Source organism: Puma concolor, chromosome C1 (genome assembly GCF_028749965.1).
Source record: "Puma concolor isolate L17-30 chromosome C1, mPumCon1.1.hap2, whole genome shotgun sequence".
In the NCBI taxonomy this organism is placed as follows: Eukaryota; Metazoa; Chordata; class Mammalia; order Carnivora; family Felidae; genus Puma; species Puma concolor.
The window spans coordinates 4,320,612-4,339,173 of NC_141674.1; the positions used below are offsets into that span (position 1 = coordinate 4,320,612).

Consider the following 18,562-nt stretch of genomic DNA (forward strand, 5'->3'; position numbering starts at 1 on the left):
GCGCCCTCTGCCGGCCGCCCGCGGCAGCGCACGTGGGCTCCCGCAGGCCCCCCGGAGGCTCCTGCCGGCCTGGAGCGGCAGGGGCGGCAGCCTAGGTCACACTTCGTGGGGCCGTCCCACCGAGGGCCCTATTTACATTATGCAAAAGCCCCACCCCGGCCAGATACCCCACTCGGAGTCCAGGGCCACATCTCCGGAAATCCACTTGGAATTGTTTTTTTTTTTTTCTGGCAGAAAAAGAGCCAGGATTGGCAGTTTAAACAAAACCAGTCTATTTGCATACCGTGTTTGCATGCAGTTGTCTTTGGGCTGAAGGGGGACACCCTGGAAAAGGCGAACCCAGGATGATTCACCCAAAATTTCAATGTCAGAAAACTGAAGACTGGGAGGAGGTCAACTTAAAGTCAGTCTCATTTGGTAAACTGAGGCCCAGGTAAAAAGTTCTAAAACCCACAGCTCCCTCCACATTCTGTCCCCCAGAGAAGCAGTGTCCCTGCCTTCCTCTGACCCCTACCCCTCAAGACGCCTGGGCTCCCTTTCTGAGCCAGGTGAAGCCGCAGGCACCAGAGCGAGAGCAGAACCCACAACCATCCAGAGGGAGGGGCAGCGGCCGCCACCTGTTTTGCACCTGTGCCTTCACCCTGCCCGGTTCCTGAGTAGGACCGCAGGCCCGGAAGGCCAAGGCAAACAGCCTGGTTCCTACGACTGGGTTCCAGCCCCACCCCTGGCACAGGCGTGAAGTTGGGAAGCATCTGGGCAGCCGCTGTCTATTCTATTTAAACAGCCGAGCCGGTCAGAGGGTGCTGGCTGGCCATGCCAGGCACAGGACGGACTGGCCAGCATGTCACTCCCGGCGGCTCACCTGGTCGGCCTGCAGCTCTCCCTCTCCTGCTGCTGGGCTCTCAGCTGCCACAGCACAGAGACATCTGCCGACTTCAGCCTCCCTGGGGATTACCTCCTCGCAGGTCTGTTCCCTCTGCACTCTGACTGTCCGGGCGTGAGGCACTGGCCCACGGTGACCCTCTGTGACAGGTGAGTGAGGGGTCCTGTGCCTCTAGGACCTCCGCCCATCCTCTGTCCTCCTCAGTGAGGATCTTGCCCTTCCTGCCTCCCGAGCCGCCTCCCATCCCTCCCCATCCTATGGTCACCACCTTCAAGCCTTGGCTGGGCCTTCCCTGGCACTTCTGCCCAGGTTCTGCTTTGTAATACGTGATTTTGTCCTGGCTGTTCGAGTGCTTTGTATTATAATCCCATTCCGGTCATTTCCGGGCTTTGGGACGTAAGTAGGCAGTTAGGTTTTCCCCTGCTTTCGTGTCCTCCCCACTCCTCTCCAGGTTCAAACTCCTGTGTCTCCCCGATGGCAAGTGAGGAGGAGAGGGAAGGCACTGGGAGTATATGGTTTGGGAACCTAGCAAAGATACCTGAGATTGGTGCCTTGCCTTTGGGAAGTTGACAGCCTAATAGAGAAAAATACGTTTCCCTCCTAAAGAAGATAGTTATTTGCCATCTGTGCAAGTCACAGACTTGGGAGGCTCGAGGATGCATTGGGACTCAGTGGCAGGATGCCTTAAACGTGACGCACATCTGACAGTCACCTCTACCCTCAAGACGCCTGGGCTCCCTTTCTGAGCCAGGTGAAGCCGCAGGCACCAGAGCGAGAGCAGAAGCCACAGCCATCCAGAGGGAGGGGCAGCGGCCGCCACCTGGCTTGCACCTGTGCCTTCACCCTGCCCGGTTCCTGAGTAGGACCGCAGGCCCGGAAGGCCAAGGCAAACAGCCAGGGTTCGAGGAAGAAGGTTCTGGAGAGTCTGGCGCATGAGGACTGGCCCAAAGAGCTACCGATAGGAGCCCAGGTAGAGGAGACTTGGGGAAGAGGAGACACATGGATGTCCGCTTCTGAAGGTGTCACCGTGGGGGGCAATGAGCACCCTCTGAGGGACTCGTAGACACAAGTGATAGAAATGATAGAAGACCCTTCTAACAAGCAGAAGGGCTGGAAGGTGAAACGTGCTAGCACACTCTTCAAGCAGAGCTGAACCGCGTTCCTGTTGGGATCCAGTCAGCAGCTCCCGAGAGGCACTGAGGAACACAGGCCCTCACCACGTTCACAGGTGTCCTGATGAGAGAGATACTAGGTAAACAAGGTTCGACAGGTGTGTGGTTAATTTTATACGTCAACCTGGCTAGGGTACGGTGCCCAGTTGTTTGGCCAAACACCAGTCTAGATGGGGCTGTGATGGTTAACATTTAAACCAACAGGGTGAGTAAAGCAGATCGCTTTCCATTGTGTGGGTGGGCCTCATCCAATCAGTTGAAGACCTTAAAAGAAAAGATTGAGGTTCCCCCAAAAAGGAAGAAATTCTGCCTTCGAACTCAACACTGCAGCTTTGACCATTGAGGGCATTTCCAGCCTGCCCTGCAAACGCCAGACTTGCCAGCCCCACAATCATGTGAACCAATTCCTTAAAATAAACTTCTCTTTCTCTCTCTCTATCCAACTGGTTCTGTTTCTCTGCAGAACCCTGACTCACGCAGCAGGTTTCCCTGCTACAGGACTTCATCAGCCTTTCAACACTAATATGCTCATCCAGGGAGGAATGGTTTGTGGTTTCTCCAAGTTGTTACCGCCCCTCCCCACCCCCCCCACCCCCCGCCCACCCAAAGGCCTGTTAACACAGCTGAGTGTATGGTACAGGGCCCACAGTGAGGTCATGGTGGTAGGGGACGGGACAGATGCCCTCAGAGTTTCCTTTCTACACTTCCCCCCACCCCCGACGCCAAGAGGGTCTCGGCAAGGCCTTGCTCTTCTGAGCTCTCAGCTTGGCTTTCTCTACAGGCCCGACAGCTTCAACGGTCACGGCTACCACCTCTTCCAGGCCATGCGGTTTGGCATCGAGGAGATAAACAACTCCACAGCCCTCCTGCCGAACGTCACCCTGGGATACCAGCTGTACGACGTGTGCTCAGAGTCTGCCAACGTGTATGCCACACTAAACGTGCTCTCCCTGCTGGGGACACATCACATAGAGATCCGAGCAGACCCTTCCCACTATTCGCCTGCCGCCCTGGCTGTCATTGGGCCTGACACCACCAACCACGCAGCCACCACTGCAGCCCTGCTCAGCCCCTTCCTGGTGCCCCTGGTGAGCTGGAGCCCGGGGGCCTGTCCATCTCCCCTGCCGGCAGGTCCAGCGTGGGCTGGGGGGGGGGGGGGGGCGGCTGGGCAAGAGCTGCCATGCCCACTCTGGCCCCCTGGGTCTCCTGGGTGGTCACATTGCAGGGGGCCCTGCCCCCTTCACAGTCCCCACCCCAGCCTCCCTTCCTCCCCAAGTGCTGCATCCAGACCTCCCTGCCTCAATGTCCTGAGAAAAACCGTCTCCTTTGAAACTGCTGCCCTTTGCTCTGCCCCCTCCATTCCATCTCCTCTGTGAAGAATGGAACACCCTTTGTTTCCCACCTCACACACTTGTCCACTTCTCCCCGCCCTCCTCCTTCTGGTCTTCTTTCCCTCCCTCCCAGCTCAGGCTCAGAGGTGTGGTCCCCCTCCCCCTCCAATGCTGTCCTTCTGGGCCTCACCCTCTCCTCTTCTTATAGGCCTGTCCTAGGCTTCCTCCTCCGCCTATAAGCTGGCTGTACCCCTCTCCGTCTTCCAGGCACCTGTGGTCTTAGCGCTGCCCTCTCTCTGAACCTCGTTCCGTGGAAACTTGTGCACTGAGCTCTCTCTTCTTGTTTGCTTCTCCCTCTCATCACTTGCTTCCCGGGCCCCTGCCCTGACTGCTGCACCACCACTCCTGCTCTTGTGATCTCCAGGGCTTCCAGCAAATGCTTTTCAGCCCTTCTTTGCTTGACATGACGACTCTGTGACAAATTTGACCAGTCCTTCAGTGACGCTCTTGCCTCGGCATTTATGACCTGCCACCTCCCTCTCACTTGTGGCACCTCCTTCTCCTCCTCCTCCTTCTCAGTCTCCTTTGGAGAATCTCCTCCCCACCTCTTCTGAAAAAGTGGATGATTCCCAGAGTGCAGGACCGCTCCCTTTCCCAGGCAGGTGCCGGGAGCAAACAACTTTCCCTACTCTTCAAGATTCTTCTGGCTGGTCTAAAGATTAAGTTGATGTGACACAGATGAACAGGAGAAAGTCAAAATCACGTATGTACAGGGAATCTACATAAACACGAGAGGTTCAAAGACAGGCAAAGTGAGGCTTATCTGCTATCCTGAACTATGGAGAAGTGGGTGGGGGTCAGACTTCAAAGGAAAGGAAGACAATTCATAGGAGAAGAGAGAGTGAATGTGTATTACACAATGTTTGCTGGGCCATCCAGAAACAATGGGACATGGAGAGGAATTTTAACAAATGGGACTTTGCTAGGTTCCCCCCACCCCCACCCCTGCTTACTTCGCCTAGTTCCTATTGTAATGTAATTCTCTATGGTGAAGCTCCTGAACCTGGGGCAGCTTAGCTCTCTAAATTCTTTTGGGCAGTTAGGGGAAAGGACAAAGTTTCCCCCTGGGTCTTTTGCGCTTTAATGATTTTCAACTGGAAATTAACCCATACGCCAAGGTGGCAGATCTTGGGGCAGTTCATTCAGAACCTCTCCACAGGCCGTGGCCCCACGGCTCCATCGCCCGTTCCCTAGCTTCTGTCCTGAGTTCTAAGCACTGAGCCTCGTTTCTGGCTGCTCTTCCGGGGTCTCCACTTCATGCATCCAGCGGGCCCCCCGGCTGAACCTACCTCCCTATACAACTCAAGCCTCTCTGCTTCCTGCCCACTTGCCTTAAGAGTGACCACCTCCACTCAAGCCAGGAACCCGGTGCGCCACCTACATTCCTCCTTCCCCCACCCCCACAGTTAGCCCACCACCACGGCCTCTGCTTTTACCTTCTATGAGCTGCCGGGCCCATCCCTCTTCTCCGTCACCGCTGCCACGGCTCAAACTCAGGCTGCCAAGCTGTCTCTTCGGGATGATTCCAGCAGTCTCCTAGGGAGTTCTTCCTGACTCTGGTCTTGAGCCTTTTCTAACACATTCTTCACTGAAATCAGATACACCCCTGAAACACAAGTCTGGGCAGATTACCTCTCTGCCTAGACATTTAAGGGGCTCCCCAGGGCCTGCAGATAAAGACCAAGGATCTTAGCTACCTTACTGCCAGGAGTAAGGCCTCCTGCCCTGACCAGACACGCCTACTTTTGTGCTCCTTCTTCCGGCTTCCAACCTCCTGGGTCAGTTCTCTCACTGGGTGTAGCTTTTGTTCTCTTCCCCTTCTTCTCCCACAAACCTCCCCCTGGGTTTCTGCCTCTTCTTTAGATGTAGCTGGTCGGCCTCCTAGTCCACCAGAGCTCTCCTTGAGAGCCAGGGCTGGGACCATGTCTCCCTCCTCCTCGGGTCCCCGCGCCCAGCACAGGGCCAGCACTTGGAGGCCCTGAGTTGAGGCCAAGGCCACTGAAGTCGCTGAACTGACCCCCCCCCCCCGGCCCCCCTCCGCAGATCAGCTATGAGGCCAGCAGCGTGACGCTCGGAGTGAAGCGGCATTACCCCTCGTTTCTGCGCACCATCCCCAGCGACAAGCACCAGGTGGAGACCATGGTGCTGCTGCTGCAGAGCTTCGGGTGGGTCTGGATCTCGGTGGTCGGCAGCGACGGCGACTACGGGCAGCTGGGGGTGCAGGCGCTGGAGGAGCAGGCCACCCAGCAGGGCATCTGCGTTGCCTTCAAGGACATCATCCCCTTCTCTGCCCGGCCGGGCGACGAGAGGATGCAGGGCATCATGCACCACCTGGCCCGAGCGAGGACCACCGTTGTGGTCGTTTTCTCCAGCAGACAGCTGGCCAGGGTGTTCTTTGAGTCGGTGGTGCTGGCCAACCTGACTGCCAAGGTGTGGATCGCCTCAGAAGACTGGGCCATCTCTAGACACATCAGCAATGTGCCCGGGATCCAGGGCATTGGCACGGTGCTGGGTGTGGCCATCCAGCAGAGGCTTGTCCCTGGCCTGAAGGAGTTTGAAGAGGCCTATGTCCAGGCAGATAAGGGGGCCCCTGGGCCTTGCTCCAGGACCTCCGAGTGCAGCAGCAACCAGCTGTGTAGAGAGTGTCGGGCTTTCACGGCAGAGCAGATGCCCACGCTCGGGGCATTCTCCATGAGCTCTGCTTATAACGCCTACCGGGCAGTCTACGCAGTGGCCCATGGCCTCCACCAGCTCCTGGGCTGTGCCTCTGGAGCCTGTTCCAGGGACCGAGTCTACCCCTGGCAGGTAAGGTAGCCCAGACCCCGGCACCCTGAAACGGGGTGCTTTCCTAAGGCAAACAGAGTGATCCCTCTCTGGCCAACTGAGTGCCGGGGGTGGGGGACAAAGGCCACCCACCAGAAGGCTAATTCCTTCTCTTGGGCTTCACTTCTCTGACCTCGGCCCCTCCCACCACCACGCTCCAGACCCAGGGCTAAAAATCTCTGGAAAGGGGGCCTTTTTAGAAGCTTCCTCTCACTCAGGGGGCCAGTTGGGAGGGTCGAGGGGCTTCCTTGGAAGGGAGGGGGCTCTGAATTTCCAGACAGACTGAAACCACCCAAATGGAAGCATTTGCTTCCTAAGCCTTCCGGGTCTGGGAGAGTTGAGGAGGAGCAGCCTGCGTCATCTGTGGCTGCTCCATGATCCCCGTTTATCTCAGCTTCTGGAGCAGATCCGCAAGGTGAATTTCCTGCTACACAAGGACACCGTGAAGTTTAATGACAACGGGGACCCTCTCAGTGGCTACGACATAATTGCCTGGGACTGGAGTGGCCCCAAGTGGAACTTCAGGGTCATTGGCTCCTCCATATGGCCTCCAGTTCAGCTGGACATAAATAAAACCAAAATCCGGTGGCACGGGAAGGACAACCAGGTAATGGAGCCACGGTCACTCACCAAGTCACTGCCTTACGGGCAGCCTGGAGCCTGAAGTCACTGTCGACACAGCTCACACGGAGCAGGAGGGGGCCCCGGGTGCCAGGCCAACGTGGCTCTATCCAGCCCTGCCAGGGAAGCCCCACAGACCGCACACAGATGGCCGGCTGCAGCTGGTATACACAACCAGGGGCTGTGCCCTGGGAGTGAGTTGTGAGGGCAGATGCACGGAGATTCCCATTCGCCATGTGAGCATCCCTTGACTTGGGCCACTCCATGTGGTTCCAGAACACCTGTGGCTTCTTGCAGGTGCCAAAGTCTGTGTGTTCCAACGACTGCCTCGAAGGGCACCAGCGAGTGATTTCGGGTTTCTACCACTGTTGCTTTCAGTGTGTGCCCTGTGAGGCCGGGAGCTTCCTCAACAAGAGCGGTGAGTGTCCAAATGAGTGGGAGAATGACTGGGCACTCCCAGGGTCTGTATGGCAGATGAGGGGATCTCCCTTGGGCCACGCATGTGCAGAACCAGAGCCTTGCTCCCTCTGTTGCCAGTTGAGGTACAGGTTGTAGAATATTTGCCACCAGACTGAGTTCTGATGAAGCAGAAACCAACAACCAGTTGAAATCCTCAGGTCCCCTATGTCTTTTACTAGAGGGCTCCTGATGCAGATGCAATCTTATCCTAAATTCAACCTTTTTATGCGAACAGATGTAGTTATGTTTCCTTGTCCCCTCCCATGCTGTCTGTGTGAAGTCCCTTCCGTTGCCCCTGCCAAAGACAGCCAGCACCTTGGACAGCTTGGCCTTGATGCAGATACTATTGTATCTGCAGACAAGAAACATAGCATACTCCACCCAGTGGTGATGCAAGGTCAAGATCAGAGAGCAAACTCAGGTAGCTAAGGGCTCAGCCCAGAGCTGGACTCTGTGAGCCACGTTCTTTCCTTTTACTATCTCTGTGGGCGTGAGGACACATCTCTTCTGTTCTCAGAGAGTCAGAGAAACCACAGAATGGCAGCACAGATAGGTGGCTTTGGGTAATGGAAGTGCTGGGGAGATGAAAATGCCCTTCCTTTGGGGCTGGTTGCTCCTATTGGATCATAGCCTCACTGGCATGTGGGCAGAGCTACCAGAGTAAGGCCCTCTCTAAGGATCTCTTGGTTTGCAAGCCCCTTCTGGGATCATAAGCCATACAGAACCTACCCAAGGGTCTCCAGAATCTGCAATTAACACAGGCATCTGGAGGAAACACTTGGCCGCGGGGCCCCACTCAGGGCTACCCCCTATCTCGCTGTGTGCAGTAGGAGCCCGGCTTCTGTGGTACAGCGCTCCCAGCACCTTGCAGGCCTACATGGCTTCCCTTCCTCATTCCTGCTCTGCTCATCTAGCTCTCAGGAGCCCCCTCCCCCTTTTCTTCCAGACCTCCACAGCTGCCAGCCTTGTGGGAAAGAAGAGTGGGCACCTGCGGGAAGTGAAACCTGCTTTCCACGCACCGTGGTGTTTTTGACTTGGCACGAGACCATCTCTTGGGTGCTGCTGGCAGCTAATACGTTGCTGCTGCTGCTGGTGACTGGGACTGCTGGCCTGTTTGCCTGGCACTTAGACACCCCTGTGGTGAAGTCTGCTGGGGGCCGACTGTGCTTCTTCATGCTGGGCTCCCTGGCAGGGGGCAGCTGTGGGCTCTATGGCTTTTTTGGGGAGCCCACGCTGCCCACATGCTTGTTGCGCCAAAGCCTCCTTGCCCTGGGTTTTGCCATCTTCCTGTCCTGCCTGACCATCCGCTCCTTCCAACTGGTCTTCATCTTCAAGTTTTCTGCCAAGGTACCCACCTTCTACCGTGCCTGGGTCCAAAACCACGGTCCTGGCCTGTTTGTGGTGATCAGCTCAATGGCCCAGCTGCTCATCTGTCTAACTTGGCTGGCGGTGTGGACCCCACTGCCCACCAGGGAGTACCAGCGCTTCCCTCAGCTGGTGGTGCTTGATTGCACAGAGGCCAACTCACCGGGCTTCATGTTGGCTTTCGCCTACAATGGCCTCCTGTCCGTCAGCGCCTTTGCCTGCAGCTACCTGGGCAAGGACCTGCCAGAGAACTACAACGAGGCCAAATGTGTCACTTTTAGTCTGCTGCTCAACTTCGTGTCCTGGATTGCCTTCTTCACCACGGCCAGCGTCTACCAGGGCAAGTACTTGCCCGCGGTCAACGTGCTGGCGGCGCTGAGCAGCCTGAGTGGCGGCTTCAGCGGTTATTTCCTCCCCAAGTGCTACGTGATCCTGTGCCGCCCAGATCTCAACAGCACAGAGCACTTCCAGGCCTCCATCCAGGAGTACACGAGGCGCTGCGGCTCCACCTGACCAGTGGGGCGGGCAGGGCCTAGCCGGGGAGGTGGGGGGTGGGGGGTGGGGGGTGAAGGAGTAGAAGGTGGGGTAGGGGCGCCTCCCCTGCCCTGAGGGTCGAAGGTCGAGCGAGGCGAGCGGGCCCCGCGCCCTCCGGGAGGCCTTTTGGACTCCTGTTTTGGCTCGGGTAGTGTACGCTCACGGGAGTCCAGTCCAGGCTCCGAGCTGCCAATAAAGCGGTGAAACATGCGTCCTGGCTGCTCTAGCTGTCTGAAGCGAGGGTGGGGCGCTGCCTCCTCAACTGCGGACGCCGCGGGAGCCGACCGCAGCCGGAACCCAGGCACTCGGCCCCAGCGCCGAGGGCGCAGCTTGACGTTGCTAAGCAACTCGGGGACGTCAGCCCTGGCAGAGCGATCTGGGCCAAGCCCCCTCTCCCCATACCATTGGCCGTTCTCTGCCTGGTCCCGCCCCAGGGGCGGAGCTATAAGCCCTGTACCTCCTGGTTTCCCAGCGCGTCCGGCGCTCCCTGACGTCACGTCCGGCGGCGGCGGCGGCGGCGGCGGCGACGGCGGCGTCTCCGTACGGTCGGCCGGGCACGTACCGCCCGGGCAGTTGGTCAGTGGGGCTCTGGAGGCGACGAGGTCCGGGGTCTGTGGGGCCGTCGCAGGGAGGACAGGCCCGGGTGAGGAGTTCGGAGGCAGCAGGGTGTGGGAGGGAAGGGCTGCGGGCCGCCGTGGCCACCAACTGGAGTGTGACTGCGACCGCCTTCCGCCCGGCCGCCCCGGACGTGTGGGCACGGCGTGGGTTCTGCTCACCTGTCCGCACCCGCAGCTTCCCTGCCACGGGTCCCCTCGCTCTGCCAGGCCGATCAGTTCGCTCTGATTCTCCGTCTCTTTCCCCCACACTGATTCCTTCCACCCGCACCTCTTCACGACCCTGTCCTGTTCTCCGCCAAGCCATGCTTCCGTCCCCAACCTAGTCCGTCTGTGCCCCCGCCACACACTGTCTCTGGCCCACCCAGTATGGCCTGCTCACCTGGCTCCCACTCCCAGGGAGGTGTTCAGTCCATTCCTGTCTGAGCTGACTTCCTCTAACGTTGACCTAAGCCCTCGTTGAGATAAACATGACCGAGTACCGTCCACCTCCCCTTTTGTTCTCCCCAGTCCAGGGGCTTCCCCTTGCTACTCCTGGGTTGGGCTTGCCAGGATGTCACTTCTACCTTCCTCTCCTCCAGACAGACCATGGACGGCTCCTTCATCCAGCACAGTGTGAGGGTTCTGCAGGAGCTCAACAAGCAGCGAGAGAAGGGCCAGTACTGCGATGCCACCCTGGACGTGGGAGGCCTGGTGTTCAAGGCACACTGGAGTGTCCTTGCCTGCTGCAGCCACTTCTTCCAGAGCCTCTATGGGGATGGCTCAGGGGGCAGTGTGGTCCTCCCTGCCGGCTTTGCTGAGATCTTTGGTCTCCTGTTGGACTTTTTCTATACTGGTCACCTTGCTCTCACCTCCGGAAACCGGGACCAGGTGCTTTTGGCAGCAAGGGAGTTGCGAGTGCCAGAGGCTGTGGAGCTTTGCCAGAGTTTCAAGCCCAAAACCTCAGGGGGGCAGGCATCAAGTGGCCAGGGTGGGCTGGGGAAACCTACCCCCCGGAATGTAAACAGCCACCTCAAGGAGCCGGCAGGCTTGGAGGAAGAGGAAGTTTCGAAGACACTGGGTCAAGTCCCCAGAGACCAGGAGATCAGTGGCAGCCACAGCCCCGAAAGGCCCCAGCTTGGTCTCCCGGCCCCGGGTGAGGGCCCCTCCTTCCACCGTGGGAAACTCAAGCAAGCCTTGAAGCTTTGTCCCCCAGAAGACAAGGAGCCTGAGGATTGCAAAGCACCTCCAAGACCCTTTGAGGCTGAAGGTGTCCAGCTGCAGGGCGGGAATAATGAGGTACTGTGCCCAGGGTGCTGGGAATGGGGAGGTAGGAGCTGGGGGTGGTGGTGGAGACACTGACACTTTTCTGGGATAGTCTGGGGATAGTCTGGACCCCAAGATAGAATCTTTGTTAGGTGGGGCTGGAATAGGTTTCCTCCAAACGTAGGAATCCGGCTCCATCCTGCAGCCTCCGGCTAACCTTCCTGTGAGTCACAGCTGTCCAGGGTTGGCAGCTTCTTGGGGTTGGGTAGCTGGCTTCGGGGTTACAGGTGTTTCCCCAGGGTAGTGAAGTCCAGCCAAACTTCCAGTTCACCACAGAGTCACTGCCCTCCAAATCCAAGATTCCGAGGAGGCCTGCCCTAGGACCTCGATGAGAACAGCCACCGATAAAGGGAGTCATCTTGGGATGGAACTGGAATGAGCCGACTGCCCTGTAGATCTGCCCCCAGAACTCCTAATGGTTCATTTGGTGACCTTGCCTCCCGCTGCCTTTTCTGCTCTAGTGGGAAGTGGTGGTTCAAGTTGAGGACGACGGGGATGGTGATTATGTTTCTGAGAGTGAGGCCTTGCCAACCAGGAGGAAATCAAACATGATCAGAAAGCCCTGTGCTGCAGAGCCAGCCCTGAGCACAGGTTCCCTGGCAGCCGAGCCGGCTGAGAGCAGAAAAGGTACAGCGGTGCCGGTTGAATGCCCCACATGTCATAAAAAGTTCCTCAGCAAATATTATCTAAAAGTCCACAACAGGTAAACGTTCTGTTTTTCTATTTTTTTTTTTTCCTGTCTGCTATTCCCTTGTTGGGGGAGGGGGCCTGCACTCCCTGCTTCTGGGCCACGTGGGGGCTGAGGGCTTTGTCTCACACTCGTAGTGCCCGATGTTGACATGCCTCTCATCATCAGGGAGTGAGAATCTAGTGGTGGAACAGATTCTTTCTTCGTCTCTCTCTTACTCTGAGCTTCTGGAGTGGGTCTGTAGACACCTTGTCAATAAGTTCCACCCACTGTGGACCTTGACCGCTAGCTGCCTTTTGCCAAGGGGATGAGAGAAACCCATGGCTCTGTGCTGTGGCTGAGGCGCCACCTTAGGTATTTCTAAAGCCCAGCAAGGTGGGCTTTGGGCCAAGGTGTCAGTCTTTAGGGTCGGTGCCTCCTGTGATTCTGGCGGAAACGTTAGCCCCATGGTGTCAGTGGAGCCTAAAGGACTATTTGTTTAAAACCGCGTTGTCCGGAAAGGTAACCAGGTGCCGTATGAAGCTACATTAACTTAAAATAAAAGTACAGTTGGCTTTTCAGATTAGTAGTCACGTTGTAAGTGCTCAGTAGTCACCCGTGGGCCCCGGCAGCTGACTCGGCACAGACAGGACACTTCCCTGGTTACAGAGAGTTCTCTTAACAGTGCCGCTCCAGGTCTCTGCAAGGCCTCCGGGGGTGGCAGCCAGGTGACATGCCTTCCAGTCCTGCCACTTCATAGTCCAAGATGTCACCAGTCTGATTTCTCGCCAGGCCAGGTTGGGCCACACACGTGTTCTCAGTGCGACGCTCTGGGAAGCTAGTAGTGACGGGAGCTGGGGGATGCCTGTTTGCTCGCCTTGCAGGCACCTGCGGCCAGTGGGGTCTGGGGAAGACCCGTGTGGGAGGCACCCTGGAGTGACCCACATCAGCCTGGATGCTCCCCCAGCAGAAGACTCCGGTGCAGGCCGCTGGACTGGCCTTGAGAACTGCGAGGGGATAGTGCTCTCGTGAGGTCATTGGGATGGGGACAAGGACAGTTAATTGAGTGGCAGAGGATGGCCTCTGCGAAGTCGTAAGAGCTCTTCCGGTCTTCTGCCGGGTGGCTGACAAGACTGTTCTGGGCACTTGGTGTACCTTAGCGGATAGAGCAGGAGCCTCATGGGGCCTTCCTCTCAGCGGGGCAGAGCAGACTGGAACTGATAGCGACTTGACAGGGTGCTGGAAGGTGGGAAGTGCCACGAAGAAAGGAGGAGAGTCCCACCTAGGGGTGGGGTGGGGTTGCAGTTTTAAAGGAAGGAATTTTGAGCAGACTCCAAGGAGATGAGGACTTCCACCAAGCGCATGGCGGGGGGGGGTGGTGAAGGGGAGGGGGGTTGTGGGTCCAGAGAGCCAGAGCAGAGAGCTTGGGGTGAGCCAGGGGCCGGTGAGTGTCAGGGAGACCAGACCTGGGGAGCGAAGCCCCGCGGCCAGGGGCAGACTGGCTAGGCCCCCAGCCTTCTCTCGGTGAAACGGGCAGCATCGCGGGGTTGGGAGCAAAGAGGCGATGAGGTCTGACTATATCTGAGGGCGCCTCTGGCCGCTGAATTTCACGTCTGTCGGGAGGCAGGCTTGGCGGGAACCCAGGGGTGGCATGGCTGCGCTCGGTGATAGCAGTGGAGGTAAGGTGAAATGCTCAGATTCTGGCTACGGTTTTGAAGGTAAAGCCCGCAGAACTTCCAGGCAGATCGGGTGCTTTCTCTAGGAAGTCAGGACCCAGGGATCATTTCTGTCTTTGCAGAGATGCTAGCCAGCTGGGCCTGTGTGGCCCTGCAGTGGCCCCGCTGTAGGGAGCTGTGCGGGCTCCCACAAGAGGAGGGTTTCTGGGTTCCCCCGTGCAGGTGCATCGGCCAGGCCTGAACAAGCCTCGTGGTGAGCCGTGGCCGGCCTCAGGACCGCTCTTGCGCTGCACTGTGGAGCGTGGCGCTGTCGGTGGGGGAGCCAGAGGGACACCGGGTGAGGGGGAGGCGGGCAGTTACTCAGTCTCCCGCGCCCGCCGTGGCTTTCCCTGGCAGGAAACACACTGGGGAGAAACCCTTTGAATGTCCCAAGTGTGGAAAGTGCTACTTTCGGAAGGAGAACCTCCTGGAGCACGAAGCCCGGAACTGCATGAACCGCTCGGAACAGGTACTTGCGGGCACTGGCCCAGGACTCTGTGGGCAGGGGACGCTGGCCTTCGTCTTCCTGCCATCTGAGAGGGGCCCTCAGGAAGCCGTCTTAGGACTGTAAACTCAAGAGAGCTGGAGTGTCCGCTCCAGCGGATGCCATCGAGTCCGCTTCCTGGTATTACAGGTGGGGACGCTGGTCCCGAGGGCGGAAGGGACCGGCCCCAGAGGGACTTTTTGGAAAGCATTTTGAGTTTGCCTGCTTGGGTCCCTGGACTCTGGAGAAGGGGCGCCTTGGTGGGGACGGGCTGCTGCCCCCACCCTGCTGGCCGGCCCACGTGACGTGGCCGGCTGAACCCCACCCTCTCCTCCTAGAGGCCTGTCGCCAGTGTGGGGTCTGCGGGTGAGGTCTCCCGGCTCCTGCCCCCAGCCTGTGGGGTGGGTTTGCAGTGCTCAGCCACGGTCAGGGTCAGGGCAGGCAGGTCACGTGTTGCCCTCTCCCACCCTAGCGATCCCCCCCTCGGGCAGACTCCTCCCAGCAGCGAGTGGAAGCCCGGGCAGAGGCTGCCGTCGCAGGCAGAGGCCCCCCCCTGATGCCGGCCCTGCTTGCCCCTCACACTGCCAGGTCTTCACGTGCTCCGTGTGCCAGGAGACCTTCCGCCGGAGGATGGAGCTGCGGGTGCACATGGTGTCCCACACGGGGGAGATGCCCTACAAGGTCAGGCTCGGCCTGTCCCCGGGGCCGTGGGCGGAGGGACAGCCCCTAGATCCCTCTTGCCAAGCCCTGTACGTGGGGTGATGTTAGGCACCTCCCTCTCGCCAGCTGTCAAGACGCCCAGCCTTCTGGACCCATCCGGTGTCCCCTCCCTTCAGGCAGTGCCCCTGGCCCTCTCTGGGTCCTTTTTCTTTCTGTGGAGGGCAGGCTCGGCATCTCCGTGGGCACGGCACGGTGGGGGGGGGGGGGGGGTCCTCTCTGGAGCGTCCTTCACACCAAGGAGCCTCCTGTCGTCTCGGGCTGGGCCCTGCCTGTGGGTTGCTGCCCCGATAGCCTAGGGGTGGCCAGGATCCCACTGGTGTGGGTGGCCTCCGAGGTGACCTCGGGCCTGTTTTCCAGTGCTCCTCCTGCTCCCAGCAGTTCATGCAGAAGAAGGACTTGCAGAGCCACCTGATCAAACTCCACGGAGCCCCCAAGCCCCACGCTGTAAGTGCCAGGCTGTGCTGAGAACTGGGAGCTGGCCTAGAGAGGTGGCCACAGCCGCGTCAGACCCGGCAGGCTGTGTGGTTCCTGTCGTGCGGGGGGCCAGGGAACCGCTCCCTGTTCTCAGCCTGGTCTCACTCCCTCTGCCCCACAGTGTCCCACCTGTGCCAAGTGCTTCCTGTCCCGAACAGAACTGCAGCTGCACGAGGCCTTCAAGCACCGAGGGGAGAAACTGTTCGTGTGTGAGGAGTGTGGGCACAGGGCCTCAAGCCGAAACGGCCTGCAGATGCACATCAAGGCCAAGCACAGGTGCGGGCCGGCCGGGCTTCCCCGGGGCCTGGTCCTACTGCCGGCGTGGAGGGTCCAGAAGGCAGCTAGGTGATGCTCTCGTGGGACAGAGCGTTCTCCACCCCGAGTCCGGTGCCTGTAGCCTCTTTGGTGGGGGCGCCTGAGGGGGGAGTAGGCTTGCCGGGCAGAAAGGCTGAGGGAGAGGATCTCAGGGTAACATGATGGCAGATTCTTAGTTTTGTGGTTCCCGGGATGGCGCCGGTGCCCCTCCTGTCACTGCCCGAGCCCTTGTGCCGCACGGCTGGTCTCGGCCTGCGCCCGGTCCCACGGCTCAGGCGGGTTTGCCTCGGCCTGGCCGGTTTCCCTGGCTCCGGGGCCAGCCGTGCTCCCAGCTGTCGCGGGGTGAAGGGGGCTGCTTCCCGTGGTGATGCTCCTGCCCCGCCCCCTGCCCCGGACAGGAATGAGAGGCCGTACGTGTGTGAGTTCTGCAGCCACGCCTTCACCCAGAAAGCTAATCTCAACATGCACCTGCGTACGCACACGGGCGAGAAGCCCTTCCAGTGCCACCTCTGCGGCAAGACCTTCCGCACCCAAGGTGAGGCAGGCCTGTCCTCTCCCCGTCCCAGGCCGCGGCGCAGCGGCTGAGCCCCCGCCTTGTCCCCACAGCCAGCCTGGACAAGCACAACCGTACTCACACTGGGGAGAGGCCCTTCGGCTGTGAGTTCTGCGAGCAGCGCTTCACCGAGAAGGGGCCCCTGCTGAGGCACGTGGCCAGCCGCCACCAGGAAGGCCGGCCCCACTTCTGCCAGATCTGTGGGAAGACCTTCAAAGGTACCTGGGCCTGCGGGAGGCCCCTGGCGCTCACCCTTCCCCAGGCACGCCCTGCGTGGGGTGGAGGGTGGGCCATATCCCGCTGACCGGGGCCAGAGAGCGTCCACGGGGAGAGGTCAGGCGTGGCGGTGGCTGTCGCGCGCTCCTTCTTGGCGCCAGTCTTCCTACCAGAGAATCTCTTCTCCCTGTGCGTTAAAGACTGGAGCTTGGAGCTGCGGTGACAGGGCAGGGCGGGAGCCCTGGAGGGTCTCGTGCAGTGGCACCCTCAGGGTGGCATTGGAGCCTGGCAGGGCCCTCGGAGCAGCTGCAGACCCCGGACCGCCCTCACCTGGGCACCGTGGTGCCCACTTCCTGCCTCCCCTCAACACCGGGGTCCCCTCCCTCCCACAGCCGTGGAGCAGCTGCGCGTGCATGTCCGAAGGCACAAGGGCGTCAGGAAGTTCGAATGCACCGAGTGCGGCTACAAGTTCACCCGGCAGGTAGGCCTGGGGCCGGCCGGGGTCCCTCCTCCTGCCCCCCACCCCGGGCCCCTCCCTGCCCAGCCCTGAGTCCCCTCGCCCCCCAGGCCCACCTCCGGAGGCACATGGAGATCCACGACCGGGTGGAGAACTATAACCCGCGGCAGCGCAAACTCCGGAACCTGGTCATTGAGGATGAGAAGATGGTGGTGGTGGCACTTCAGCCACCCGCCGAGCTGGAGGTGGGCTCGGCCGAGGTCATCGTGGCATCCCTGGCGCAGGGCGGCCTGACCTCCCAGCTGCCCAGCCAGAGACTCTGTGCGGAGGAGAGCCTGGTGAGCTCGGGGGTCATGGAGCCCTCGCTCATCATCACGGCAGCCATCCCTGAGGACTGTGACACGTAGCACCCCTGCCACCACAGCCCACTTGGCCCCAGCCCCCAATAAATCACACGGTTTGGGACTCCATCGTTTCAGCCTATCTGGTGGTCTGTTCCCCAGTAACCTGGTGTCCGGGGTGTGCTGCTTTCCCGTTGAATCTTCTAGGAGAAACGGTGCCTCACCCAGCCATCTCTGCGCCTCAGGGTGCTGCTCGGCCAGCTGCTTCCCCACCTTGTTGGGAGACCTCAGCAGAGGCAGACTCTGGGCGGGTGTCTTTAGGGGCCAGGCCCTGGCCCGGGTGCTCTTGTCTCACTGTCAGGGTTCTAGGACTGGGAGCCATGGCATTGCTGTTTCACAGCTGTGGTGCTGCCAGCTAGTGGGGATGGGATTCAGGGCCTCCGACGATGACCTTACCCCGCCAGCCTGCTGCGGATCCCAGCGGGGAGCCTGAGGTAGGGCTCGTGGTCAGCAGGCTCTGGACCCTGGCTGGCAGATGACGGCCTACAGGATCCTTCCCTCGGGAGGGTCCTCATTTGCTTTGCCGGTGCAGGTGGCCTGGAGTGCCGGCAAGGCCAAGTTTAGAATGACAAGAGGCCTTGCTGGTCCCCGGGTTCTGCAGGGACGGCAGGGCCGGGTGCGCATCCTGCAGGAAAAGCGTGTGGGTGCCGGCGCCCACGTTCCCCCTCAGCTTCTTCACTGACAGCCCTGTTGCCCGAGGCAGGCGACTCCTTCGTGTCCTCCTCTTCAACGGAATTAGTAATAGCACCCGCTTTGTAGACAAGGATTCAATGAGAGGGCCCGCAGTTACCTCCCGCCAGATGGCAAGCCGCCCCAGGATTTCCCTGGAGGCTGGCGAGGGCGCGGTTGGGGGGAGGGAGGGTGTCTGTGCCTGGGAAGGCGGTGCTGGCTGTGGGCCTGGGTCCCTCTCCACGGGCCGCCCGGGCTTCCTCACAGCACGGTGGCTGTGTGCCAAGGACCCATGTTCCAGCCAGAGCTGTGAGGCCTTATGACCTAGCCCTCCAGTCACAGTGTCCCCTTTGCCACGTGGTGCTGGTCCAGGCAGACACCGGAACCTCACTGCCCAGGTTCAAGGGCAGGGGATATAGGCCCCACCCGCTGATGGGTGTCCAGCTCTGCACACACATTCTACAACTGTCTGACACACAGCAGAGGTGCTCTGCTTAGTGCCCGGCACAGAGCGAACTCTGAATTGGGGCAGTGACAGTCACGAGCAAGTGCTCAAGTCGGGCACCACCTAAATCTTATCGCTGGAAGACTCCTGAAACACGAGCTCCACACTGCCCAATTCCTCCTGGAGTCTGAGGAAGGAAACGATCTGTTTTACATCCAGAACCCATCTAACCGTCTTTCCTTGTATTCCTTGACCACTGGGGTGCTCAGAGGTAAGGCC

General features: G+C 59.7%; 2 protein-coding genes across 5 annotated transcripts; both read left to right on the forward strand.

Moving 5' to 3' along the window:
* Positions 1 to 47: 47 nt before the first annotated feature.
* On the forward strand, positions 48 to 9,249 carry TAS1R1 (taste 1 receptor member 1). 2 transcript variants are annotated; one of them, XM_086715540.1, is made up of 6 exons: positions 48 to 1,032; positions 2,837 to 3,143; positions 5,490 to 6,251; positions 6,664 to 6,876; positions 7,188 to 7,308; positions 8,296 to 9,249. In XM_086715540.1, exons 1-6 carry the CDS (start codon positions 842 to 844, stop codon positions 9,225 to 9,227), a joined length of 2,526 nt encoding a protein of 841 aa, XP_086571666.1. In that variant the 5' UTR covers positions 48 to 841; the 3' UTR covers positions 9,228 to 9,249. The 2 variants fall into 2 exon arrangements, with proteins under 2 accessions (XP_086571666.1, XP_086571667.1); XM_086715541.1 differs by lacking the exon at positions 6,664 to 6,876.
* Positions 9,250 to 9,748: 499 nt separating this feature from the next.
* Positions 9,749 to 17,238, forward strand: ZBTB48 (zinc finger and BTB domain containing 48). 3 transcript variants are annotated; one of them, XM_086715546.1, is made up of 11 exons: positions 9,749 to 9,824; positions 10,444 to 11,140; positions 11,629 to 11,870; positions 13,907 to 14,018; positions 14,622 to 14,714; positions 15,111 to 15,197; positions 15,349 to 15,503; positions 15,941 to 16,077; positions 16,149 to 16,313; positions 16,704 to 16,792; positions 16,879 to 17,238. In XM_086715546.1, exons 2-11 carry the CDS (start codon positions 10,451 to 10,453, stop codon positions 17,173 to 17,175), a joined length of 2,067 nt encoding a protein of 688 aa, XP_086571672.1. In that variant the 5' UTR covers positions 9,749 to 9,824; positions 10,444 to 10,450; the 3' UTR covers positions 17,176 to 17,238. The 3 variants fall into 3 exon arrangements, with proteins under 3 accessions (XP_086571672.1, XP_086571670.1, XP_086571671.1); XM_086715544.1 differs by having other exon boundaries at positions 9,755 to 9,891; XM_086715545.1 differs by having other exon boundaries at positions 9,755 to 9,891; positions 10,448 to 11,140.
* The last annotated feature ends 1,324 nt before the right edge of the window (positions 17,239 to 18,562 follow it).

What these genes read in the sequence shown, in the direction of transcription:
- ZBTB48 (XM_086715546.1), top strand. Translation starts at nt 10,451, where the DNA reads ATGGACGGCTCCTTCATCCAGCACAGTGTGAGGGTTCTGCAGGAGCTC. An exon ending in TATCTAAAAGTCCACAACAG is followed by an intron (nt 11,871 to 13,906) that starts GTAAACGTTCTG and finishes TTTCCCTGGCAG; the next exon opens with GAAACACACTGGGGAGAAAC. An exon ending in GCATGAACCGCTCGGAACAG is followed by an intron (nt 14,019 to 14,621) that starts GTACTTGCGGGC and finishes TCACACTGCCAG; the next exon opens with GTCTTCACGTGCTCCGTGTG.
- TAS1R1 (XM_086715540.1), top strand. Translation starts at nt 842, where the DNA reads ATGTCACTCCCGGCGGCTCACCTGGTCGGCCTGCAGCTCTCCCTCTCC. An exon ending in ACGGTGACCCTCTGTGACAG is followed by an intron (nt 1,033 to 2,836) that starts GTGAGTGAGGGG and finishes CTTTCTCTACAG; the next exon opens with GCCCGACAGCTTCAACGGTC. An exon ending in GGCACGGGAAGGACAACCAG is followed by an intron (nt 6,877 to 7,187) that starts GTAATGGAGCCA and finishes GGCTTCTTGCAG; the next exon opens with GTGCCAAAGTCTGTGTGTTC.